Source organism: Melospiza georgiana, chromosome 4 (genome assembly GCF_028018845.1).
Source record: "Melospiza georgiana isolate bMelGeo1 chromosome 4, bMelGeo1.pri, whole genome shotgun sequence".
NCBI lineage: Eukaryota > Metazoa > Chordata > Aves > Passeriformes > Passerellidae > Melospiza > Melospiza georgiana.
In genome coordinates this window covers 16081524-16108711 of record NC_080433.1, presented here as the reverse complement: position 1 = coordinate 16108711, position 27188 = coordinate 16081524, and the positions used below count along the sequence as shown (strand labels likewise).

General features: G+C 40.3%; 1 protein-coding gene across 1 annotated transcript in view; it reads left to right on the top strand.

Annotated features, from left to right (window-relative positions):
* Window positions 1-27188, top strand: part of TBXAS1 (thromboxane A synthase 1) — a 227801-nt gene that overhangs the window by 110494 nt on the left and 90119 nt on the right. Inside the window, exons 5-7 of the mRNA XM_058022728.1 lie at window positions 16628-16744; window positions 23897-23985; window positions 26511-26659. Coding sequence (XP_057878711.1) covers window positions 16628-16744; window positions 23897-23985; window positions 26511-26659 — 355 coding nt within the window. The remainder of the gene's footprint in view (window positions 1-16627; window positions 16745-23896; window positions 23986-26510; window positions 26660-27188) is intronic.

Genomic DNA, 27188 nt, shown 5'->3' with positions numbered 1-27188 from the left:
CACTTACAGGCAGGAAAGGACTATCTATTCTTAGGGCTGTGTTCCTTGTTTAAAGAACATGTTTTACTGTTGGATAAAATATGTGAAATCATAAGTCTGATTAGTGTTTTTTCTTGTTTGAATACATTATTGCTTCCTTATCTAATCCTTCCCTTAGCTGACTGTGTTATGAGTAGGTGGAGTGCAAATGCAGTTTTTGCTGGTCTTTGCTGGTCCTGACCTTTGATTTCTGTCAATTTGTGGTTTCTTTTTAAAGGGAAATTCAATTTGTCCTACTTCTTTGGACATTCCCTGTGAGAATATTTTTTGGGAAACTTATTCAGTCTAATATCACAGATTTTTACCAGTCCTTCATTTCTGACTTCTGAAAATGTTACTTGACAGTAGTAGACTGGTTGTTTGGTTTACATTTTTCTTCATTTTTTTCTATTTTTGACATACAGTAGAGTGTCATGTCCTTTGATTCTTGCCTTTCCCAGTCTGCTTTTGTTTAGCAGAGTAATTAGTCTGTCACTTGTTACAGAATTGACATAGGCTCAGATCACAGCACCCAAGTTGGCCTTTTCACACGCTTGAGCAGTCAGAGTTCAGACCCAGTACTTTGCTTTGTTTTCATGTCTTTAACCACATTTGGAGGTAACTCAGCTGCTCATGTACAAAAAGTCCTTTTGAAGCATCTGATGGTACAGGAACCCTCTTAAGTCTATAGAAATGATGTTTCACAGCACAGAGAGGTGATTTACATGAACATACCTGGGAGTTTGGTAGTTCAGCACTGGAGTAGATGTGATATGGCAGTATGTAATATTTGAATGGTTGTCATGTATCATGCCTAAGATCTGCTTAGCCTGGTTGAGTGTCCTCTTTCAAAGGTAGCCAGCAGCAGAATTCAAAACAGAGCAGGACAGATAGTGACAGTAATCTTCCTTCTGGCTTATCTGCCAGGCCTCCAGCACCCAGTGCTGTGGTGACTTCCAGTGCCACAGATTGTATCTGAGCATCATTTCTCCCATTCACTCCATTGGCCACAAATCTGTTCCCACCCCATTCCATTTTGAATCCTTCCTTTATTAATGGAAGGATTCAAATGGCATTAATGCTTATGCCAGAAGATGGGTGTTTTTGATTATTTTTTTTTTCCCCATGGACGAGGTTTTTGTTTTGACTGTGATAGTTCTATCTGGGGGCTCTTGTGTGTGCACAAGTCCATTCCTCTTCAGTGAGAGTTAATGTGATACATGTGGGCAATTATTATGCTAATCCTTCCAAGACTTTGCTCTTCATTTAAAGTATTTTAAAGGTAGCATTATATCTTCAAACTAGTGGGAATAGTTTTCTCTTTAGACAGATATTTTAATCCATTTGCCTGCCTTTATGTTTATATTTGAACTTAAAAGCATGAAAGGTCCTTTTTTATTTTTTGATATAATGATTATGTTCTTACCTAGCACAGTGCTAACAACATTTTATTGAAATGTCTTAACTGGACTTATTGTTTCCACAGCAAGATCTGCAACATGGATCACATGAGCATTCCTTCTCTGGTCCAGCTCAGAACATAATTCATCTTTATGTGTCAGTGTGGACTTTCTCAAAGCCATGCAGGCTGACTTAGCCCTGAAGCAGACGAGGGCTCTCCACCAGCTCCATTTCACTGGTTGTTATCTCCAATAAAGGGGGAGTGGTGAACAGCTGATGGGGTTGGAGCATCTTATATTGGTGCAGCTGATTTGCAGTGGTCCTCTGACCACAGCCTGGAAAGTTCTCTTCTACCTAGCAATTAACTCAGTGCTAAGTGAAAATTTCTGCCACCCTGGGCTTTTTTGCTTGTGACCTATACTATGTAAGTTTCATTCTGCAAGAATGAAACCTCCATGAGAAAGGATGTTCAGAGACTGTGAGCTTCTCAGAGCTGACTGTGTGCTACAGCTACAAGTGTGGAGGATCACAAGTGAGGAATGAGTCGGCAGGTATTGTTTCACTCTCTAGCCAGGATTCTCCTTTATATAGCAACCACGTGTCTTGGCACCATTTGTTGTGAATAATTGATGCAAATACTGGCTGATCTGAGCCTTGGGAGGGGATGGTGGTGCTGCTGTGGGTTGTGGGGGTGCCGTGGAAGCGCTGCGCTGTGAACGCACAGCTCCTGACCATGAACAAGGAAAGTCACAGGACACTGGCCACTGCTGCGGATGTCTTGTCAGCATTTGATTCACCACAATTAGAAGGGAAAAGGAGGAGGATGAGGGGTGTAAAACTCCAGTTTTTACACTGCATGTCTCACAGCTCTCCAGTGTAATGAGTGCTCCTTACTTTGAGCACACTTGGCTGTCGGAACTCAGTACATCCCTCTGGGTGTCCAGAGTTGCCGAGGTCCCTGCCGGGGGGCTCGGAGACCTTGCCATGCTGCCCAGAACACCTGGAGATTTGATTTTGACCCTTAGAGCAAGTTGCCAGCTTTGTATGAGGACGTGAAAGTCACACAGTACGGTATAATAACACGGTATAATAACATATAATATGGACCACAGAACGGTATAATAACAAAATGATCACTGGGTGAAAATGTAGATTTTAGGATTTTTGGTATGAGAGTTATGGGGACAAGATGGAAGAATCTGGACACGTCTAGCCTTTCTCCTTCTTCTTGTCCTCCATTTTCTGCAGTGATGTTAGCACTTTGAGATTGGTCTAGAGTAGAAGTGCACTGTCTAACATAGGTGATAAGTATTGGGAATTAAGTGTAAATATGATATATGTAGTTTGTAGTATAAAAGGACAACTCCGCCTCGGGGGCGGTCAGAGTGCTCAGAGCTGCCTTGCTGAACAGATCTCGGCTGGGCAGAAAGAAAATTTTATAGATAAGAATTAATTAACAACCTCAAGACCGAAAAGTGGAGTCCAGACTCGCTCTTCAGTTGCGCGGGCCGAAACAGAGACATCCTGCGCATCTCGGGGCAGCAATTGTCAACAGCAACCCGAGACTTGGCCACTGTGCATTTTCATGTTCCTTCATCTGTTTCTGAAATCTTGGTAGTGACTCCAAGAGACTCCATTTAGCCTCACAGACACATTCAGCAACACACATAGTGAAATCAGGAAACAGCTGTCCTGCAGCAAAAGTATGAGCCTTGTCTATTATTGTTAATTATTTACTCCTGCCAACCTCTTCTCACTGGTGTTAGGCAACAGAAACAAAAATAATTACGTTCTTTACTGAACTAATGTTCCGTTCCTCTTCTTTCCCTTTCATGCTTGCTCCTGGAATAAAGAGTTTGGGGAAATAATATTAAAAACAAGAACTATCTTGCAGTCTTCTCTTCTGCTAGATTAATTCTAAGTTGAAGGTACACAAGATATTATTTTTTCCCTTTGCAAGGCAATTGCAACTGACAGTTTCCCCATTTCCTTTTCCATTCTCAGTGTGTGCATTTAGATGAAGCTAAAACTGCACTCTTGCACTTTTTATGCAGCTTTCCTAAAATAATTCTGAATAATTTAACAGTGGCTCAGAAACATTCCAGTTTAACCAGTCATTGACCTTCAGTCAAGTTGCAATGTCATCAGGCCTATATTGGTATTTCATCAGTTCCAAAGAAGCTGCAGAGGCAATGGTGAGATCTATAATTAAAGTTGCCCAATGTCTCCTATTACAATGTTTCCCTTTCTGTAGATTATCATAGTTTAACTGCTTCAATTAGTATTTTCCGTTTAGAATTTTTCAGTCAAAATGGTCTTGCTATTTTGGAGACCGTGCCTAGAGGAAAGTTTAGGGTTATTTATCGATTGTGAGGAAAATAAACCCAGAGTCTATTTCTTTGGCTTTGGCTTTGGCTTTGTTCCCTCTAGTGTTAAGGGCTGGATATAAAAACCACTTTGAAAATCTGACCAAACTGCTTAAGTTTATAAGCCCCTGAAGAATCTGAGTAAACACAGACTCAACAAAAAAATATTAGAGGAGACTGACTTACTGCTATCGCTCTCTGCTGACAGAACTCTACAAATGACAAAGGATTTCTACAAGTCATCATGTGAGCTTTATGTCTGAAGACGGAGAACCTTGAGTTTGTGACTGATTAATTTCACATGAAAGGTTTTGGGGTTTTTATGTGCAATGTTAAAAACTTTCTAGATATTTCCTCTAGAAATCTTAAATGTGAGAAATCAAACAGAGATCCTGTGGGGGGAAAAATCGTATATGATAACGTAACTAAAGAATTGGATCAGCTTGGACCCATTTCTGCATCTCCTTTAGGATACAAAGACTACACTAATATTAAGATTTTCAAACCTCTTAATGCTTTATTTTGCTCTCTAGTATCCTCCTAATAAAATTGTAATTGACTGCAGTAGGAGTTGATGGCATACCATATTGTCAGCAGTAAGAATTTAAAAAACCAAACCTTTGCTCTAGTGATTTCTGAGATTTGATTAGGAAATGTGTAGAAGACAGAATTTTCATGTCATATCTGATTTTGAAGAGTTTAAAGCCAAAATAAAAATAAAGAGTTGATTGAAATAATTTGTTTTAGTTACAGCTTTTAATATAAAAAAGTAGTTTCAATTTGAGAGGTAAAATTTTTTTGTTCCAAAAACATCTATAAAAAGGTAATTTCTAGAACTTTTTTCTTTCTTTTGTTCCAGAAAGCCTAGAGAAAGAAATTGATTTTGCAATATTGACAGTTTCTTGCAAGCCTCATGACTTTAAGTTTCTCTCACCAGCTCTGGTTTTATTTTTGTTTAATATTTGATTTGAATTTTTAAAAGGAATGTACCCTCCCTAGCTGGTGTTTCACTGTGTCACATTACATGTTCTCTAAATGCCCTGGCTGCTGGATGGCACTCATTTCCTTACCCTCCTTGTAGTCAAGTGGAGCAGCTCTCATTTTTTCATTTTCTCATTTTTTTCACTTTTTTCAGCTCTTCCCTTTATGCTTGTGGTAACATTTATCTTATATTGGCAGTGACAGTCACTTTTGGTTATAAAAACTTTGGTTTGTCCTTGGGTTAAGATTTATTCTAAGTAAAAAAAATCAGCAGGGTTTTAGACATGTCTCAGAGGGTTATTTTTTTCAGTTTCAACATCCCTTTTATTTTTCAGGCTGCTGGATGCTGGGGGTGTTCAGCATGAGCCTCAAGTGTGAGAGAAGCAGCTGTACAGATGCAAAACGAGTTCTTGTGATGTGGGAGTGTGTGCTGTGCTGGCCAACGCTGATGGTTGGGAGCTGCAACTCCCACCCACCAATAAAGCTGCCCTTGGAAGTGCAGGTTCTAATAACTTGCAAGTAAAAATAACAATCTGGGTGCATGCAGTCAAGTGTGATGTGTGTGCTGAACATGGGTGCAGCCTGGCAATTTCACTGGTGCCTGCTCCTTCCAGAGAGTGAAGCCTCTTTCCTTTCTCACACAGGAGTCCCAGCAGGCAGAACCTCCAGCCAGGCTGTTCATTGCTGTTCTGTGTGCCTGGCTGTCAGGGGTTGATCCTCAGGGCAAGGTTGCAGGTGTCTCATTCTCATGGTTAGCACACATTCCTTCCGCAGACACTTGATAAAAAGGAATCTAAATCCCAAATCTTGCTCTGCCCTCATGTGTGTTTCCAGCTGAGTTTCCAGCTTGTCTGTTCCCAAAATGCTGCTGCTGGCTTTTGGGGCACCATGAGTGGGGAGAATTCAGGTTCTGATCCACCCCTCTGGTTTCATGTCCTGGCACTGAAACTGGAGCTAGAGTAGTGGAACAGAGCCCCTAAATGTTGCATCACCTGAAGGAGGCCTGCCTGTCCAGAAAGAGATCTGTCAGCTCTGTGGTGTGGACTCCAATTTGTGGGGTTTTTGTTGTTTTTAACATTTTATATTATCCTAGAACTCTTAAGATAACAAGATATGGTGACATGCTTTATGTTTCATAAGCCACATTGCTTCATATTACAAGTCTAAATGTTTAAGAATACAAAAGTAGCTGATATTGTTAAATTATTTCAATGAGTTACTTGCTGATACTCAGAGGAGTGTTTCAACTTCTCTCCTTGAAGAAATCAGTGAGAGTGATGTGAGAACAGTCTGCTTACAGGTGGTTTGTGAATTAAATCTGTTTTACAGAAATTGTGAGCTCTAGGAAACTCATGATAAGTCCTGTAATGGTATCTGTGCACAATAGGACTTTATTATTGTTGAAATTATCTTATGACAAGCATTTAATTCTGGATATGCTCAAATTAATTTGTAAGAGGCAAATGCACAAACATTATTTCATATAAACGTCAAAACATGTTTTCATAAATTAGGATTTTTTAAAAACTTGATTGAAACTAGGCAATAACCACAAATATGAAATCTTGGAAAATAAAATGCTGAAAGTGTGCTGTGCAACTCCTGAGGAAGTTTTATAGCCTAGCTCTTCTTGAGGGACAAATAAATGAGGAATAAAGCAGCTACTGCTATCAGGAAAATACATTTATGTTTTGACAGATAGATGTGGGAATCTTAGTATGTGAAATTTGGATTTTTTTCCCCTGATGTGTAAATATCCACTTAATGTAATTAGAAAGAATTGTGAAGGCAAGGAATTCAAATTCTTCAGCTGAGCAGGTACTGCAAATGTGATTTGTTGACAGCTTGTCATTCTGCCATTACAGCTGACCTGGAGTTTTCTTTCTGAATGACTTTACAAAGCAAAAGTAACATAAAAATTAAGGTTTTTAGCCAGGGAGTGTTCTGACTTGGACTAGCAGCATATGCTTCGGGAAGGAGCAGAAGAGCAGAGCAAGTGCAGAGCAGTCTTTCCTGTAGAATGTCCCCCTAACATCTGACTGCCCATGGTTGACTTCCTAAGCTGAAAGCTATATTCATGTTTTTAGTTTTTAATAGCCCTTTTCTTCCAGTAGTTTGATTTAAATATCATCTTGAACCCATTTTTTGTTTTTAAACCATTAGGAGGCCTCACAAGAAAACTTTTATTGGCTTTGACATTGTTTTGAAATTTTCTTCTTGGCATTGGAGGGAGAAGGTGAAATACTTTTTTTCTTGGGTTATTTTGCACATATTGGAGATCGTCAGTTTGCCATATTAATCCCAGATTTTCTGTTTCAAATTAGATAAATGACAACTTGTAGTATATTTTGTGTATCAGGATGTTGTCACATGGGAGATGGGGTATTGGGCAACAAGTTTTAGGTGCTACATGGCAACTTGGAAAACTGGTAGAAACCCTTTGAAATATCTACCACTTTTGGTGATAGTTAGCTACTTAGCCACTTGTTTATTTTCAGTGTTTCTTGGTGCTTTGAGATTTTAAGCTACACAGGCCTGTATATAATTTTATTTCTGTATTGCAGCACCTGAGTGAAAGAGGTCAAACTAAAATTGTCAATAAAATATGAAGCACATGAAGAAGTGACATTTCTTATATATACTTTTCTCCAAATAAAAACGCTGCATGCAATTGATATTTTTAAACTAAGCCATTGGTAAGCCTCCCCTTCACCTCTCTTACCTCTGCTAGTGACCAGAAGGTCCTAAGCATTTAACCCCTATTTGAGGAGCTTAATTTGACAATACAGATTTAAAGCTCTTGCTCAGCCATAGCTAATGTTCTGAGGTACCTCAAATCCCTTGGAGCTGCTGATTTCAGCAGCAGAAATCACCAAATGAAGCTTAGCAGTTTTGAACCTTGTCCAAGGTAGGAGATCTATGAATAGGATGTTTTGCGAGGAGATGGCACTCACGTGTGCCTTTGAAATGGGCTGGTGGCTCAGGCACTGCAGAAAATGTAGCAGCAATAAACATGGTTCTTTGAATCAGAAACTGGTGGAGCCAGGCTGCACCAGTGCAGTCCCCTGTGACAAATTGACCAGAGTGCAAGAGAAATAATTTCACATATTTACCTACTGGAAATCATTCCAAGGCAGTCCTCTCACCTCTCTGTGAAGTACCCTACCTAGAAACTTATAGGGGATTCTTTGAGACAATGCACTTGCAGCCTTACTTGTTGAATCAATGCCAAATTCTATGGCCATTCATGAAAGAGAAGTTAGTGAATCTCTGCAGCCTAATGGGCCTCACACCATCCCTCCTTCTCCCTAACCTGTACTCCTGCTGTAATAATTCTTTCCTTCGTTATTCTTATTTCCTTATTTTTCTTCCTATCCTTACCCACAGGAAGGAGTCACGTTTTCCCCCCACTGTGAGTTTTGTTCTGTCAGTGATCATTTGAAAGTGGGTTGCTAGCATGACTTCTTTCACTCTGCAGTTGTAAGAAAGGGAGTAATCCCTGATCACAGCTGTAGTGGCCTCTCTTCTGGAATAAGTTTTATCATTATGTCCATGAGAAGAAAGGTGGTGAGACCTTAAGGAAGTGTAGGACTCTTCCTACGTTGCTGTCATGGCAGCTTGGATAAGTCTGTGCTCATTTTGGTCAACTTTTTCTGAGGTATCCAGCTGCATACCCAAGGCATTTGAGTCAGCAGCCAAGAGGACAGGCAGTGGGATGGTGAGTGGTACCTACAATCTCTCTTGGTATTCTCCAGAAGCTTTAAGGTTACTGCAGGTGTGTCCCTGGATGAGCAGAGCATGGAATTCAATGTAAATAAAAGACCTAGCCAACGTTCTTATGGGCACTGCCTGTCATTCTTACATATGCCAATGACTGAAAACATGGCAATATATGTGTACCAAAAATTATTGGAGACTGCTTTTTTTCCAAATACTCTTTATGTGCTGTAAAAGGAACTTTCTGGTCCTCAACCTTTCCTTTAGGAGAAGTGTGTATAAACAGAGAGGCTTTTAATAGTCTTATAACTTTATCCAATATTAAAAAGTCCAGTTATGTCAGCTGGAAAGGGAATTTAACCATGTTTAACAACTGCTTCTCAGCAGAAACTCTCTATAGAGTATGGGTTCTCTAGTACAACCTGAGTTTGTTTATAATACCAGAATTATTAATTAATTAAGAGCAAGTACTTTTTTCTTTGCTTTGATTGTTTTGATCCCAAATGTGCAAAATGACCACCATATGCAAACTCATGAATGCATGGGCTTAATTTTGGCGTTGCTTACACCAACAAATGGAACGTGTGACTTGCATCAGTTTGGGTCAGACTGCAGGAGGCCATATGTGTTTGTTTTAGCAGTTATGGATGGTTATATTTACCCCATTGCAATGACTCGCTTTGGTTTCTATTGACAAAACCATGACTTAAGAGAATGTTTGCAGAGACAAGAACAGATGTTTCCAGGCTGCTTGCCACAGAGGGGAAAAATAGCCAGTATTTACTTGTAAGCTGGGGTTGGCTGTGCCATTTTTCCAATGGGTAATTAGGAATAGTAGTTATTAGTTGTTGAAGATCCTGACTTGATAACAAAAGAACCTGCTTGGAGATGCCTTTTTGTATAGTCTGATCTATAGAGTAGAATGAAAGACAATTGCTGTAATCACTGAAACCAATTCTACCCTGTCACACTCTTTTGAAGAACCTTAATGATCAAGGAGAACCTAAAAGCTTAATGAAATAGATAATCTGTGGACATTTTCTTCTCTTCTCTGCAGGCATGTTGATTTCAAATTAAGTTGAAAACTTTTATTAGACACTTTTATGAAATTGCAAAACAATATGAGCATTTTGGAGTAAGTTTGGTGATTTTTTTCCCCCTCTGAGGCTGTAAGATAACCTTCTGAATCACACATACTAAAACCAAAATTGTTTTAGACTGATAAAGAAGGGGGGACAAAAGTGTTATAGACTATTAGCAGAGCTGGCGATCTGGGAGGGTTTTGAGCAATGTGTTTGTGAAGTAGTATCTGTGACCATTAAAATTAAAGCTTTTTAAATTATTTTAAAATTAATTTTAAATTTTAAATTTTTAAAAATAAATCATTTTAATGGGTAAGGAAAGATTTATTTCAGCTGCCTGGGAGCTGCAGTGTGGGATGTGTGGCATCTGAGGGTTTGGAAATAGAGTTTTGGAAAGGCAAAGGAAGAGTGAGGCTGCTTTGGGAGAGACAACTCCTGTGTTTAGTGATTGCCTGGGATTTAACATGGATGGGAAGCCCCTCACAGTCACAGCAGAGGGCTGAGAGAGGCCCCGTGGTCTCCCACACTGGCACACAGCCCTCAGTGGGCAATGCCAGCCCTTTGCCCTGTGCACAGGCTTGGCTCTTGGGCTGAGGAGTTGGTCTTGCTCCATTATGAGATGATGATTTATGAAGAGAAAAAATTTTGCATGCTTTGAAGAGACGTGGCTATAACATCTGTGTATGCAAGGGCCTTCCAGATAGAAACAGCCATGAGCTACGGGGTATGTGACATAAATGAGCTCTGTTTTGGGTTTTGAAAACATGCAATGCAGTACTTTCCTGGCTCAGTCAAAAGCCACCACACAATATGTCGTTGAATGTCATGAATAAAGGGAGAGCTGAGCATGACTTAAAACACCAAGGAAGTTGGAAGGAATATCCTGTATCAGTTTACTAACAGGGAATCTTTAAAGCTAATATATGGAGGCATCTCCTGCCTTCCCACTTTCATGATCTACTTACTGCAAGGTTGGTAGGATGTATTCCTGGAGATATCTCAGGGATTTTTTTTCTGTTGCCTTTTTTAAGAGCAAGTGTTATGTTGATCTGTTAAGTGTCACGCCACTGCCACTGACTGGATGAAATACCATATGGGCAGTTCATGGGTTTGCTGGTTCCACCTGCTGGCTGAACTGGTGGTGATGACCTGTCAGTCAAGGGGAGTTGAATGAGTAATCTTGAGAACAGATTTTATTATAATTCCTGTCTGAGGCATGGGGATAGTGTCTTGTCTTCAAGCTACGAACTTTCTATCTCATTTTTTATTAACTTTCATTTCATTAAATTCAGTTTAAAAATGCAATTTCTTAAACAGGATGGTAATGCCTAATCACAAGGGCCTTTTTAGCAAGAAAAGGACATTAAACCTTTTTGAAAATAAGATGATGAACAAGTTAACCCAGTGATGTGTAAGCACTTCTGCTCATTGCTTCTGGAAATTGCCTTGGGGAGGAAGTCATCCCCCCCAGGAGAAGGATGACCCCTCACACTGGGAATTTACCCCATAAATTTCCCTAAAATGGGAAAAGTGGAGGAACCCAGAGTTAGATTTAACTCTGGATACTGAAATCCCCCTGGGTGCTGAAGAAAGGCTGAAGGAGAGAGGAGCAAATGGCTCTCATTGGTGTGGGCTGCAGGGTTGAGATTGGGGCTAAAATTCAGGGGAGTGTGGGCATGGGATTCCAGTTAAAGCTGGATCCCACAACAGCTGTGGGACTAGAAAAAAGCTTACATGCAGGCAAATGCTGTTTGCTAGGCATGACTAATGCCAGAATTAGTGCTGGAGTTAATGTTTGGATTTGGGATTTTGGGTGCTCTAGAGCTTATTTCCTTGTTTGAATCTGAGGAGACTGAGTGCTGGTGTTTTACTGCTGTAGAAGTAAATTGTTTTTGATTGGTTTTGTTAGGAGTGGGCTATGATTAAGTCTGAGTTTAAGATAACAAAGTGTCTGAGGATTTGTTTTTTATAGAGTTTTGTTTCTCACTGTGTTGTCAGAGCACATGGAGAAGATTAGCAGCTAGTTCTGTGGAGGTGAGTGTTTTTTAAAGGTCTTTAAAGGTACCCTTTAGCTTCTTTGAAGAATCATCTCTTTAGGATACTTAAAGAGTGCATGGCTGCATTAACTGCCTTCTGCTGGGAAAACTTTATCCCTCATTTTTCTGCCAAAAGAAATAAGAAGAGGTGTCTAAGGGAACATAATGGTGCTGTTACCCTTCTTTCTGCTCTAGGCAATCATTGCTGTCTGCCAGAGGTTCAGTCTAGCCTGCTAGTGACAAACTTGGGAAAGGAGCAAATATTGTTTGAATCACAGAAGGCTACAGTTTTACTCCAAGATAAAACAGGGGCAGGATATTAGTGCATGAATAGGTCCTACGGATATCCATTTGACATGCTTCTTAGCACAGTTTTGTCGTGTATTGATTAGTTGTCTCCCAGGCACGGCCTGAGCACAGTTCAGGAGAAGAACATGTACCATGACCAGAAGCAGTTTGGATATTTCCACTGTTTTTGGGAAAGGGATTTAACTTTGGGGACAGGGGATGTTCTGTTCCACTTGGCCTTAGACCTAAAGATTCACTTGCCTAAAGATTCACTTGCCTGAATTATTTAGTAACACAGAGGAAGCCAAACTGACTCATGACAAACAAGCCAATAACTGGGTCTCAGGGGTCATCCTGAGGAACACCTTATGGGGGAGGGAATTCTTGCATCAATTGTAGAGATGCCACTCATCTGCAAATATTATTTCATTTTCTCTTTTAAAAGCAGTAATATTTTAAAGGATTCGTTTGCAAGCAAATCAATCCAATTTTCCTTGTTGTGGTTGATGGCATGTCTGTGAATGTGGGAACTCAGCAGCACTTGCAGGTACACTGCAAGAGATTACCATGCTGCCAGTAGTTTTCATGGAGCATTGCTGTACCAGAAATGGTTGATTACACAGGAGAAAGAAGCACAGAGCAGTTGTTCAGTATTTAGATAATGCTAGATGGAACATAATCCTGATTGCCTTTGACTTAAAAACAACCTCCTTTGCTCCCCGAAAACCAAAATACTACCCCTGAAAATATTACAGCTGCCTCCTATGGTAATTTTTTTGGTGATTTTTATAAGCTCAAGATTTTTTTACATACATATAGCACTTTGTCCATTTGGAAAGAGATGACACTTCATCTTTCACTGTGATATTTCAGGCTCATTCTCATACCAAATCCATTTTCATTCCTGCTATATGAACCTGCAACACAGGTTATGCAATTAGGAGGAAAGTGTTTGCAGAAACAATAAGGAAAACTTGATAAATGAAATCTGCTATACACTGTCAGTCATGCTGATGGTATTCCAATAAACACAAATTTTTGTGTGCCCAGTTTTAAAGATACAGAGTAAAATAATTCATGGCCAAAGCTGGTTTTCCTTCCTTGCAGCATTTATATGTATATTATATTGTGCACACCAAAATTATGTTAAGGGAGCATTGCTGTCATAAAGCAGAGTGCTAAAAAGGCAATGCTATAGTTAGGGTTGTAGTTATAATATTATAGTTAGCAGGCTTTTTGTTCAATAGCTGAGTCCCTCTATGAATGTGCTGTATACAGTCTTTATGCAATTAGGAGCACTTTTTAGGGTGAATGTTTGGTTTTAGGAAGGGAATTTGCTTTCAAGACAAATGCAGTGAGATTTATATCACATCTGTTATTATCTAAGTGGAGCTTTGTCTTGCAAAGGAGATTTGTCTTATAGAGTGCACAGTTTGGGCAGCCTTCAATTTAGACTGGATGCAAAATACTTTCCAAGTGTTGCCCTGTAATTTTTTCTGTTTTTCTTTTTTTTTTTTTTTTTCCTATATGCTATTTAAACCTTGCTTGGAAGACAAAATTGGTAATTTCCTTGTGGGAATTGTTATTCTGCTCTTTCATTGTAGTTCCTGAGTGCCTCAGAAATGTTAATGTCTCGTTAGCATTTCTGAGGAGGTGATGTGTATATCCACTTTATAAAGCAGAAGTGAAGGCTGATGGTTGAAACACAGGTCTGAGAGTGTTTGCTAATTTGGGGGCTGCACTCAATGACCTGATTTCTTGGACTAATGCATTCACAGGATCAAGGCACTTTCCCTGTTGTTGATTTCAGTGAGCACTCAGGAGCACTGCAGTCTGGGTCTCAGGGTTTGAAATGAAGACTGAAGATAGAAGGAACACTCCTTTAGTGACCAGCTGAGTCAAGATTAAGTATAAATGGATGTCCTAGCAGCACAGAAGAGCTGTGGAGCAGAGGGTAGCATACACGACTTTCTGACAGAAGATGCTAATTTCCAATTGTCTGGAGGCTTTTTGTTCTGATTCCACTGTACCTTTGAATATCTGTAACAAATGATGGAGTGCTCCACTGAGTGATGTTCTTTCTAGCTGCCCTTGTGATCTTCAGGAAAGATACCTGCTGACAAATTAGAAAACAGATTATTTATTTAAAGAGGCTCTTCAGAGAAAACAGTCCAGGATATTTCAACTCTGACAGCCTGTCCAAGGTTTCCCTTGTTATTGTACAAAATAGAAAATTCTATACATACATTTTAAAAGTGCCCTTATTTTATTTTACAGTTGTCATGTAATGATGACAGTAGCTACGTCAATATCTTCCTTCAGTTTAATATGTACTTTTCTACTTGAAAGCTGCTCATCTTTGCTCAAAACTGGTTTGTAGTGTTATCCCAGTGACATTAGTTTACTATACTAGAGGGTGTTGCTGAGAATGTGAAACTATCCCATTAGCCTGTTTGCAATATAAAATAGGCTTCTGCTTTTTACAAGCTTATGCAGTGTAGTAAGAATTTGGCAAGTGTAAAGGAAAAAGGTGTTAAGGAGAGCTGGCAGCTCCTTAAAGAAATGATATTAAGTGCAAACTCTTCCAATAAGGAGGAAAGTTAAGGAAGTGCAGTGGAAGACCAGCGTAGCTAAACTGCCAGTTCTTCATGGCTCCTGAAGAGAAGTTGTTTTTTTTACAGAGTGGAAAGTAGGTCAGATTTACAAGAAAAAAGATAACAAAATAGCATGTAATGGCAATAAAGTCAGAAATAGTGAGGCACAAAATAATATTAAAGAATCCAGATGTGTTACAGGTTGTAAGAATTCATTTTTCATGCACTGCAGTAATGAAAGAAGGACTGAAAGGAAAGGTCAGAGGACAAAAGGGATCAATAGATGGCATTGAGATGGCCAAAATCATTGGTTGGTTGGGGTCTCTCCCAGTAAAATGGATACTGTTTCTACTGATAACTTGGGGAACTGTACTGCTGCTGCAATATCCAGAAGATCTCACATGCACAAATGAATGTCTCTGTACCTCCTGGTAACCAGAGAAGAGTAGTCCTTCTGCCCACACCCATCAATCTTAGAGTGGTTTTTCTGGAGGATATTACTGTACAATGCCTGAAATGTATTTTGGAACAGTCCACTGTTGGAAGGGAAGGGAGGAGCACAGGGTGCCTTCTTTGCAAGAATTGTTCTGTAATCTTGTTAATGATTTAGATATTAGCACTGAGTATGCCAACAATTTATGTAGAAAGCCGGTAAGGATGAAAGAGGCTATGAGAGAAAGGGCTAAAATTTGAGGTGGTGTTATCCAGTTGCACAAATAGTCTTGAAGGGAATGGTCATAGTTCAAAGGGATACATTCTACATATGAATGGGGAGTCACCAGCTTTAAGGATAAAGGCTGGAGAATAACTTCCTAGGGAGTGATTGTTCAGAAAGAAGTTTGAAAGTTGCAGGGAGCCACAAACCAGTTCATGAGTACAGTGTCATGCTGTGGTATGTAATATTCCAGGGTGAATAAGAAGAATATAGCCTGGAAGGGGGGAATAAAATCCTGTATTGCCTGGAGTACCATGCTGGGTCACAGGGACTGTACCTTAAGAAGGAAGCAAATCAGCAAGACTATGCAGAGGAGCAGTACCAACACTGAGCAAACAGTCCTAGAGAGCATGACTGATAAGTATGTGTTGAGTGAAATGGTGTTATGTGGGATAGATGGCTGCAATATGTTTAGTGGTTGTTAGAGCCTTCTGTATGTATGGCCTGCTGCAAAGACAGGGAGAATAACCTGACTTCTATGCCTGGACAGCACAAAGACAAAAGTTCCAGCAAAAGGGAGAGATTGTGTTACCATGATAAAAGTAGTACAGCACTGGAAGAGTTTGAGTGGGGTGGTTATTGAATCTCCGTTATTGGGGGTCTTCAGGAACAATTAGGAAATGTCTTCTGACATAGTATAAGATGTAATATTTTGTGCTGTGGGGCTGGACATCTTCTGATTCTTCTTCCAGTCAGAAGTGTGTTGTTTTATGATGTGCTTTCTCTTTTGTCTTTTATATCCTTTTACTCCTTGATGAATATCACTGTTTTCTGGACAAGAATTTCTTAGGTGGCAGGGAAGATTCAATAAATTCACAGTAGTCATTTTGGTGCAGAACTTCATGGAGCAGTGCTTTAAGTTGCTATATTTGACCAACTGCTGCAGCTATAAGAGTCACAGGCCACAACTTCTTAGTGAGAGTGTTCCTTATAAACAGAGTAAGGACTGGGACTTGCTTTCTAATCACTATATTTTCTGAAAACTTTTAAAATGCGTATAACAGCCTGACATGCCAGCTGTCACCAGAAATGGTGTCCCCCACCAACACCAGCATGCGGTGTGTTGGTGCTCATGTCATACAAACAGGGAGTGTTGACAAGTGCTCTTGCCAGTCACCTTAGAAAGATAGGGAAGATGCCAGTGTTCAGTGAAGGAGATCTCAGGAGAACACCAGGGGCGTCAGAACCAGAGCAGTCTGAGAAAGGAGCTGGTCCAGGACTTTTAAAGCCCAAGAGAAAATGAGTGCAGCAAAAGAGAAATTTTCTCCAGCCTCATCCATGTTTAGCTTGGTGTTTGGGACTGATTTGAACCTCTCTTTGTGGGGCAGCAATGCAATGCCACTCCTGAGCAATCTTCCCAAGTTCCAGAGTCTTGAGTAGCTGTAGTTGCATTTGTGTTAAAATTGAATCATGTTTTCTTTCAACTTAGAAGCCGAAGTTGATATCCAAGCCAATGCTTGATAGCATCCTTTGTCTTCGTGATGACAGATGGAAGTTTGTGCGGAGCCTCCTGACCCCAGCCTTCAGCGATACCAAACTGAAAGAGGTAAGGTGTAGACATTGCTGCTTTCATAATTTAGAAGACTTGTGCAGGCATCTGCTTTATGTAGGTCCATATTAAGGATAGGTAAAACCTGCTACTTTGTGCCACTTTATTTAGACCTGAAGAGCACATGCAGCAGAGCTTCCATATGGCATGGTTCAGATCATAGACGGGTGAAAATCCAAAAAGCTTATCTGAAGATATGATTCTCTATCTTCCTCTGTTAAAGTCAGTTTTTCCATGAAAGTGTAGCATACTTAAGAAGGACCTTTACTCCTTCCTCTCCTCTGCCCTATTAGGAGTAAGCTTAAGTTCAGGAAAGGTTATTGCTCCCAGTTGGAACATAGCTTTTCTTGATGTGCAGAGTCAGCAACTCTCATGTTAACACAGGAACTGCTGTCAGTCTATTTTCATTTCTCCATCTCCTTCCCTTTCCCTCTTCCTTTTATTCTTTAATCCTTTCATATAATAAAATAAGTCACTGGAACAAAATGTCATTGCCAGATAAATACCTCTGACTGAAAATAAATGTCTCTGTGCTGACCTGCTGCTAATTTCCTATAAATGTATCAGCATTTGCTCAGCCATGGGAACCCATTACCCAGTAACAAAGTCCTGTTCCAGTGATACAATATCTCTTAATTAAATGTATATAAATGATTGACTGGCTAAAGTCTTCTTTCAAACAGAACTACAAAAACCAACCACACAACAACCAAACCAAAATCACCTTTTCCTTTTTATGTTTTATTCTGAAAGGGAATCATGCCTCACTCCGGTGCCCAGTCCTGGGTTGTAAAATTTTCCACTGGGCAGACGCTTGTGTTGTTTTGACGTGCCGCTGTCGAAATCCACAGTAACATCTAAATGTGTCTGGCTCTCCCAGCTCCATAGACAGCGGTCGCTTAGCAACGCCGGCTGTCACCTCCTTATTATGGTAAATTCTAATTGGCCGCCAGCCTGGCGGAGATGCTGATTAATCACCACTGACAATGCCATTGGTTATGCGCCCTGACATTTGCTCTGTCACCAACTCCATCACGAAATTTCAGCAAGGCAAGGGTGTTTAAATATGCAAGCGATTAGTTGCACATGGCGTGGTGGGGAGAGCAGAGTTTTGCATTTTGCTGGCAGAAATTAATCTGCCTTGCTGCAGGTCATCGGCTCTTTGCTCGTGGACTAACAAAAGATAATGCTGCACTCCCGTCAATTTGTGGAGAGCAACCTCTGCCAGCACCTGCCAGGCAGGCTTGGCTGAGGAGCATGGCAAGGGCAAGGGAGTGGAGCCTCAGGGATCCTGCTTTGGGGCTGGGCTCTGCAGGGTCTGGCCAATCCAACTGCATGGCTTGTTGGTGGAGGTGGACTGCAGGAAGGAGGTGAAAGGGAGGGCTGGCCAGTGCCTGCTAGCTGTCTTGCATGCAAGGATTGAGATATTTATTTTTAGCCTGATAATCAGCTTTGACCGTGCTGCCTCTTCCAAAGCTCTGTGGGAAGGCGTGTGACTGTGCATGGGCTTAGGGTGACCTGGAGATTGTCCCTTTCTCCTCCCATTCAACAGCAAGTGGGAAAAAGAGGAGGGGGACAGGTCTCTCTGAAAGGTTCAACTTTGCTTTTCTCCCCCACGCCTTCACCAGAAGTCTGTCCATCCCTACACAGACAGACACTTGCAGTAAGCCCGTGTGAGATTAGGAACCGCTGGTGAGCGGATGTGCTACTCAGCCTTGCATTTCATTTTCAACCCAAATATGTTAGCAATACTGGGATTTGAAGTTAATGCAACTTAAGTCCTTGCCCATGTGCTTTTCCTGCTGTTGCTTAATTTAGGAGCCATACCAACACTTCACAAAGGAAATCAATGCTCATTAATTATGATCTCACTTTTTAGCTCTCCCATATTTGGTACTCTCTCAAAACCTCTACAGCAGCATGGAAACAAAAATACCATGTTCTAGTATTGGCCATACTACAGAGTATCCAGCATTATCTGCAAGACATCCTGTTTATAATAAACCCTTCCTCTCTGCTTTGAATTACAAACACAAATTTGGTACTAATTTATAGCATAAGATCCTAGATATGCTATTTTATACATATTTATAAATATTACTGGGACATTCCTTATTTCTCCTTCCAAGATATCAATTCCTTTGACAAAATCCCACACCAAAGTCTTCCACTCTGTTCACTCTGGATGAGTGCCTTAACTTTGTTCCTCTGTGCAGACTCCACAGTGATGCTGGAGAGACTGCAGACCTCATGAGTGTCTTTGGAAAGTGGTTCCCCTTGAGTGCTGCAGCCCCTGGTGCCACTCCAAACGTAGGCCTGTCTGTCTGGATGCTCTAGAAAAATTGGGAGCTCCTAGCCTGTGACAGAGCAACAAGTGTTAACAACTCCTTGCATTCAGATGAAAGATGCACCCAGGGACAGAGAGTTCAGAGACACAGGTTCCTGATATCTCTGTTTCAGAAACTCAAGAAAGGACAGTTTCGGGGCTAGCAAGAGTGAGAAGCCACTTTGGCCGGGCTGCTGGAGGACAAGGCTCCAGACAGAGCTAATGTGTGTGGCTAAGGTTTAACCTGCAGTGCTCCACAGAGGCACCTGGGGCTGTGGGCAGAGGTGAGCTTTGCCCTTGTCACTTCAAAGAAGTGGTGTGATGTCACTGAGAAGTTCACTGAGCTTGAGGAATTTCCCCGTAGTCTGGCAAATATCTCCAACAGCCAGCCAGCAAATGATCAAAAGATGATTCCAGAAATTTTGAATTTTTCAAAGTTACAGGAAATGAACTGAAACTAGAGGTTATAGAGTTGTTGAGTAGCCAATATAGTGATTTCTGTGTGTCTGCAGAGAGTTGCTTTAGTAACATTTTTCAAGAGTTTTTAACATCTTCTCCAGGTTTCTCTTTTCTCAATTTGTCTTTAAAAGCTGTGCACCATTTCACTGTTGCTTTTATGGATTTCAGTGTCTTGGGTGTTCTCCCTTTTTCTAACAAGCATGTAAAGATTACTAAAGTAGTCCACTCCAGCTGGAGGAAGATTTGGCTGGATAGCATTGGACACAAATACTACAGTGGTGGTGCAGGAAGATTGGGGAGCATCCATGTGAGATGCCCCTGGAGTTGGTAGCAGATCTAATATAATAAGCTCTTTCCAGTAAGGCCCCTGAATGAACCCCATAGTTCCACTGCTGTGGGAGCACTAAGAATGAGAAATGAGAGACAGGAGGCAGGAAACCCAAGACATGTCACTTCCCTGCCCTTGACTGCCTGTGGGTGATCTGACATAAGCTACTTAAATTCTCTGTGCATTAAACAACTTTTATCTGTTAAGTGGGAACAACACCAATCACTGAAAGTTGATCCAAGAGATAATTCATGAGGAATTGGTGAATTATAATAACTACAGGCTCTAAGTAATAGAAACATTTTCCAGTGTTTCTGTCATGCTCTCCTCAGCTGTTATGTATTGAAACAAGCTGACATGTTAGTGATCTTGCTATACCAACCTTGATTCCCTATTTAGTATTTCTTATTTTGTTCCTCTTCTTTTTGCTGTGGTGCCTATGATGATCCTGCAGTTCTGGACCTCTTGTCAGACTTGATAAATAGCTCTACTCTCTTTTACAGCCAACACCAGCAGAAAACCTATTGATTTTTATTTATTCTGATGGTGCTGCAGTAGTCTTGTCATCTCCTATCAGTATGCCAGGGATCCTTTTCTCCATTAACAAACTATTTAAACAAAACAGAACACAAAAATTAAAGAAGAGAGCACAGCTTAACGTAGCATTGTCCTAAATAACGTGTGGAGTTTGTGTTGAGGCATTTCTTTCAAATAAAGGGAGACATAAAGCAGAACTTGTAATAGCATGGCAGAACAGTGCAGAAAAATCCTCTAGTGTCACTCTCAGGCATGGAGATCTCTCAGGTCCCACTAGGACATAAGATCTGACAGTCCACCCATTAAGGTTTCCTTGATTTGCTGTTAGTCTGTGCACATCGGTCAAAGGCATTTTGGGAGTGTCTCTGCAATCTGCTGTTGTTGCTAAACAAAGCAAATGCGCTCACATAAGGTAAAGCAAATCACTAATGTAAAAACTGGTGTAAAATGTGAAATGTGCATAAACTTGAGCCACAGGCCAGTATCTTGTTGAGTTGCTCATTTTGGTAAGTTGTGCCCAAGAGTAGCACAGCTGCACTCTCAAGTGATGGAAACAAATCCTTTCACAAAACATCTTTCTGACACTCTGCTCTTTTTCTGGTTTTATTCAGGGACTTGAAATCTGGAAGAGAAGCAATTCTTGTGTTAGGGATGTATTCTTTCTCCTTCTCCCTCATTTCTGTTTCATAACATTTGTGGTACAAGAGGCCCAACACAACTTCTGCTTGCTGTCTGTGAACAGTCAAGTCTCCATTGTGTCTGCTTACAGTGAATATGATCCAGCCTTCTAGTTTTTAGTTTGGATGCTAATAATGAGGGGAATAATAATACTGAGGAATACTGAGGGCCACATCCAACTAGAGGAATGTGACTCTGATGCCTTTCAATAGTGCAAAGATCCACATGCTCTGTGCATATGCAGAATCAGAAGCTAATTGTTGTTATGTGCCAAACAGCATATTGGCAGGATTTATACAGCAAAGCCCCTGGCATCATGAAAACCCTAACCCCAAATGCTCTTCTTTGGCAGAAAGAAAGAAATTTGGACTCTGGGCTACTCTTGCTATTAGATAACTGTCAGATCAAATATTTACAGGGACCATATTGTTTAGATTTTTCTTCATCCTGTTACTCTCAGCCAATCTGAACACAAAGCAGCTGGGGTTTATTTACCCACCAAGAACTGAATCTCAGGCAGGTTATGCAGGTTTTATGTTCTCACTGGCAAATCAGAATAAATGGGAAGTAACTGATACCCAAGGCAGTGTAGATCAACATGTCAAGTTTCTATGCTTGGTATAGTTCACCTCCCCTGACACTACTTTATTTTTCTTGACAATCAGACAAAGATTTTGAGGTGTTACGAGACTTAAGAATGTTTCAGTCTGTGGTCTTTGTCGTTTGCAATCTTGCACTAATTTATGTCCCCCAGGGGAATAAAAAACCCGAACCCAACCTAGGATTCCAGATTAGATATCCCCTGTAGCTTTCATATACAAATAATTGTTTTATTGACATGAATCTGTTATTGTCATGCTAACAGTAAATCAAATCCATGTGCCCCCCTCCCTGTTTTCCTGGTTAGATTTACGAATAGAAGTACCTCATGGCTAGGAACAAATTGCAGCAGTATTTCTAGAGGCTGGTGGAATGTGCAAAGTGCAGAGGTGCTGTGGGATGCCCTGGCCAGACGTACGTGCCCCTGATGTCTCTGCCAGCTGTTGAAAAGTGATAGCAACCAGCTGGCTGGTTACAGATCTGGTGGTGTGATGAAGAATAAGAGAGAAAATAAGGCAATAAAAGGAAAATCTGAAATGATCACCATCTGTTTCAGAAACATCATACCTGTTAAAAAACTGATTTTCATTTTGTTCTCCTTGGCTGGTTCAGTTCACTGGGGGGGGCTGGACCCAGAGATTATGAAGTATTTCACCTTGATTCAATCTGTTGAACAGAGATGTATTAATTTTGTTGAAGCTGCTTTTGAGGAGAAGCTTGCTGCAGGGGACTTTCTTTGGAAAGCCAAAAGGTGAAGAAGGCTGCCACATAACTGTAGTGTGCACCTCCCAAAAGTGTAACAGCTACTTTTACCAAACACTAATCTGGCTCCAGAGCCGTCTTGTGAGACTGTGGCAAAGCCCAAATCGACCTGGCTCTGCAATGTAATTTCACTCATATAGGCAGGGGACCTTGAGAGCAGCTAGACACATTCTTGAGTCAGCCTTGTGCCTTTGGAAAACATATTGGATGCTCCCACGTTGGCCTTTTGACTGTGTGCAGTCTTGCCCATGTGTTGAGATGGCACAGTGCCTGTGCACAAAGTGCTGTGCCAGTTTCACAGAGGTAGAAGTGCCAAGCAAAATGGACTTGGCTGGGCAGGCTGCAAAGCTCTCAGAGTGTGCTGCGAGGCTGCAGTAAGTCTTTTTTGGTAACAAGAATGTCAGAGGAGTAGGATAAGTCTGTTCTCGTGTTTGTTGACATCCTTATGCTGAAGGAGGTAGTTCAGGAAGGAAAGGCAAATTTCTGTGTGTACATTGCTGGTGCTTGACATAGTTGTTGAGGCAAGGCCCTGGTATTAAGTTGTAGGCTGGTCTTGGTAGTTTATATGGGAAAGAGCTGCAGGATATAATTCCTTTTGGTTCGTGGCTGGATTGCTGCTGCCCCCTTCCTCTTTTCCCCTATTTGGTGTAATCAGGGAAGTGTCTGATTCCTCATATGTAGGAAGCTAAAGAGACAGAAAGTGAGACTTTAATGAGGGCTTGATGTTTGCCTGTGCTGTGGTTTCCATGAAGCCCTAAAGAAGAGACTATTGCACTGCTGGCTACAGCCAAGCTGGGGTTAAGTCTACCTGACCAGCATGTGTCAGTGACTGGAAAGAACCCTTAGATGAATAAATTCACAAAAATGTCCACTTAATGGCACCACTACTTGAGAAAAGCCTTTCCTCGTGCACCAATAGCAGTTTGCCCTCAGCAGCTTGTAGTGTCTTCCAGGGTCACTTTCTAGTTACATGTTAAGTCCTTCAAACTGAGAGATGGCAGGATAGAACTGATGCCAGTGCCTTTACAGGACTTTGGAAAGCATTATTCCTTCTGCCCTGGAGCATTTGGAACCTATATGTGATGTAGTGCAAATAAAGATCATGATAAATCATCGTTTGGAATGATTAAACAGAGAGGGAGATGTTTTTGCCTGATAGGTCTTTGTGTATGTAGCCACAGTGGGGCAAGGACCATTGGTCAGGTAGGTGACACAGCCTCTTGCATTTAGGCCCAGAGCTGGAGAAGGGCATCCCTGTAATGTGTAGGTTTATTTTGAGCAGAAAGTGCCAACATTTCATCTTACCCATGCACAAGTGCCTAACAACACCTGCAGAGGAACCTGCGAGCTCTATCACATTTATCAGATAAAAATAATTAAAAATAATTATTTTTGTTTGGTGTTTTTTTTTTTCTTAACATTTTCATGCTTTTTCACAATTCAATGTGTTCCTTTCCAGATGACACCATTGATAAACAAGATTTGTGACACTCTGCTGTGTAACTTGAAAGTCTACGCAGATTCTGGCAAAGCTTTTGATATCCAGAGGTATGTTCAACATGCCAAAAATTAGTAGCAGATTATTAAAAAAGAGGGGAAAAAAAATCAATAGCAGCAGTTATTCTGAATTCACACTTACTGTAAGATTTTTTTTCCTCCCTCACTTTAAAAAATGGAGATGATAGTTTAATGGAGGGTGTGTCTGATAAAAGCCTTTTCTTCCTGGGACAGTCATTGCATACTTGAAAAGTAATTTTGGTAAAGCATCTAATGTATTTTTGGCAGTTATTTAATGAAGTTTTAACAGCTGGAAGGACAAAGGAAGGCTGCATCAGTCCCTGTCCAGTCTGTTCTTTGCAGGCTGCCAATAATGTACAAACATAGAAATTGGTCTAGTATCAAATATATCTAGTCCATCACTCTTTTGCCTTTTTTTTTTAATATGAGTTTTTTTTGAGCCCTTAATCATTCTTACCACATTCTTACCACATTCTTCATCACCCCCTCTCATGGCATGCTAGCTTTTGGGGAAGCAACAGGATCAGTACTCCAGATGAAAATGCACCATTGATTTATCAAATGACATTTTAATATTTTCCATATTGTATTTTCTCTCATTTGTTATGCATTTAATATCCTATTATCTTTTCTGCTGCTCTTTCATCAGAGGTCTTCACTGAGCTGTTCACAACACTGTCTAGTCCCTTCTCTGAGTAGATGCATTTTCTCTAAGATCCTGGGTAGTAATGCAAATGCATTCTTTATAACAGGCACTGTTTTTGCTTCATTTTGCTTGCATTTCATTTGCTGAGTTGGTCAGTGCCCTCTGAAGTTCATGATTTTCCCAAACTGAAGCAGCACAAATAATATTGTTTCATCAGAAGAAATGGGTATTTAGCCACAATGTATTAATCTTTTTTCAAGTATATGTGCACATGCAAATGTGTGTGTGTATGCACAGACATCTCTCTAATAAACAGCTGAAGAGATGCTATGAAACCTCAAGATACATTACACTAGCCTAGTGCTGTGATGAAAATTGACCTTTTCAGTCCTTCCACTCTTTTCCATTTTTCCATTTGTCCTTCGTCTTTGAGTGGTCTTTTAGCTATTGATCCATTATAGGGTTTCACCTCTCAAGAGACACTTTGGTAAAGACCCTTTGAAAGTCTAAATGAATGATGTTGACCGTCTCGGAACATGATATTTCCAGTTGTTTTACCATACTACTATTTCAGCAGGTTTGACATATTTATAAATGTGATTCTCATTCCACTGCAGTTTTACAGAATTGCCTTGGGAACTGGTTTTTTTTGGATGAAAAGACCTATCTGCAACCTCCTATGACCTTAGTTGTCTTTAGCTGTTTTGTGTTTTGCCAACAACTCAAAATTTAGTTTTTAAGGTTGTTTTATTTTTCAGTACCTTGGAGATGTAGATGATTGAGTACTTCTGAAATTATTGTTTTATCGCAATGCCCCCCCCCTTTTAATATTTTAACTTCTAATGATGTTTTTTATATGTGTGTGTGTGTGTGTGAAAGAGTTGAAGACCAAAAGAAGTGAGTTTTGCATGATTGTTGTTATCTTTTAAATCTTCTCTGATGTGATCAGAATGACAGGTTACAAAGATTGTCGTTTAGAAATACTGATTCACACAGTTACTGAGTCACATAATTCATAGGAATTACTGATTCACAGATGCAGGATGTAATGGGCCTGGCTCCTTTTCTTCCCTTCATACATGCTCGCTCAGATTAAAACACCAGATTGATATTAGTCTTTCCTAAGGGTCATGGAAGTACAGACATTGCTTACTTCACCACAGATCAGAAGAATCAAATTCCAAGGATATTTTACATTCTCATCCCACCCATCTCAGAACCTAATAGAGCTGCTAAAGCCTACTAGGAAAATAGGGATGGTAAAGCAACTGGATTGAGGGTGAGATATGCAGGGAGCCATTTAGTAAATTCTGATGTTTCTAGATCATGGTCCCCAGATAATTTGGAGTTCTCAAAGCACTGGCGGCTCCTCTGCAGAGATAAAGATTTCACATGATGTCAGTTTCTCTTGGTTTTGTCCACAGAGTTACATGACAAAGGAGGTATGAAGAAGAAGAAGAAGGAAATCCTTAAGGACCTTAATTTTACCTAGAGAACCTCTTGTCTCAGAGTTTAGACTGGACTGGAAATAGATGTGATTTTTGCAGTTAAAAATGAGAAAGAAATTACCTTATTTATTAGTATGCATACAAACAAAATGTTTATGCATTTCTGATGTGTTACATTTGATTTCTAGGTCATAACAAAGTGAATTGTTTTAAATAAAATTTTAGTGGAATTACCGAGCTGTATCAAAATATGTTCACTTTGTAGGTTTGGAAAAAGTGATCATTATCAAGCAGCACCATTTGTCAGAATGATGGAAACATCTCTTCTTGGCAAAGCTCAAATCTGAAAGCAAAAGGAAACTCAGTGGCAAAAATTAATGCTGTGTGATGTTCGTAGAAGCAAGATATTAATGGATATGGGATTTGTAGATAATAATTTATCATTCTTCAATTAAATGCAGGTGTTACAACTGCTTTACCTTGGATGTCGTTGGTAGTGTAGCTTTTGGTACTGAGGTGGATTCTCAGAAGAATCCTGATGACCCTTTTGTTAAGAATTGCAGAACATTCTTTGAAATGTCTTTGTTTAAGCCTCTTCTCATTCTAATCCGTGAGTATAATCTACATTTTTCTACTTTCTTGTGGTAATTTCATAAAAGTCATTCTCAAATTGCAAAATTGCTTCATGCTGGAGCCAGAGTAGGAAGTATTGTAGCTGACCTTCACAGGCCACTTCTATTCTTGAGATTTCCACCATATGCTCTACAGGTCTTGTCACCATTAATGAAACTCCAGGAACACAATGCTTCTGGTTCCTCTGGCAGGAAAGTTTCTGGGTCCTGCAGTTTCTACAGTACTTGTTTTAATACACTTCTCACTAAAACAGAGTAATCGCTCTTTGGGACCTAAGTGTAAAGTTTTTGTGCACTTGATTTGCTTAGTAGAGGTTGAAATCCCACCCATTATGAACTTACTGAAGAAAAGAGGTGGAAGAGTATAAACAGATGGTCTAAGTACTCCCAATTCTTTTTTGATCACTGTCCACAGCCTGGTAGATGGCTCTGAAGGATAAAGATAACAAGTGTCCTGAAGAGAATGCATTTATTTTAAATTAATAGATAGGCAATGCAAGAGTGGGG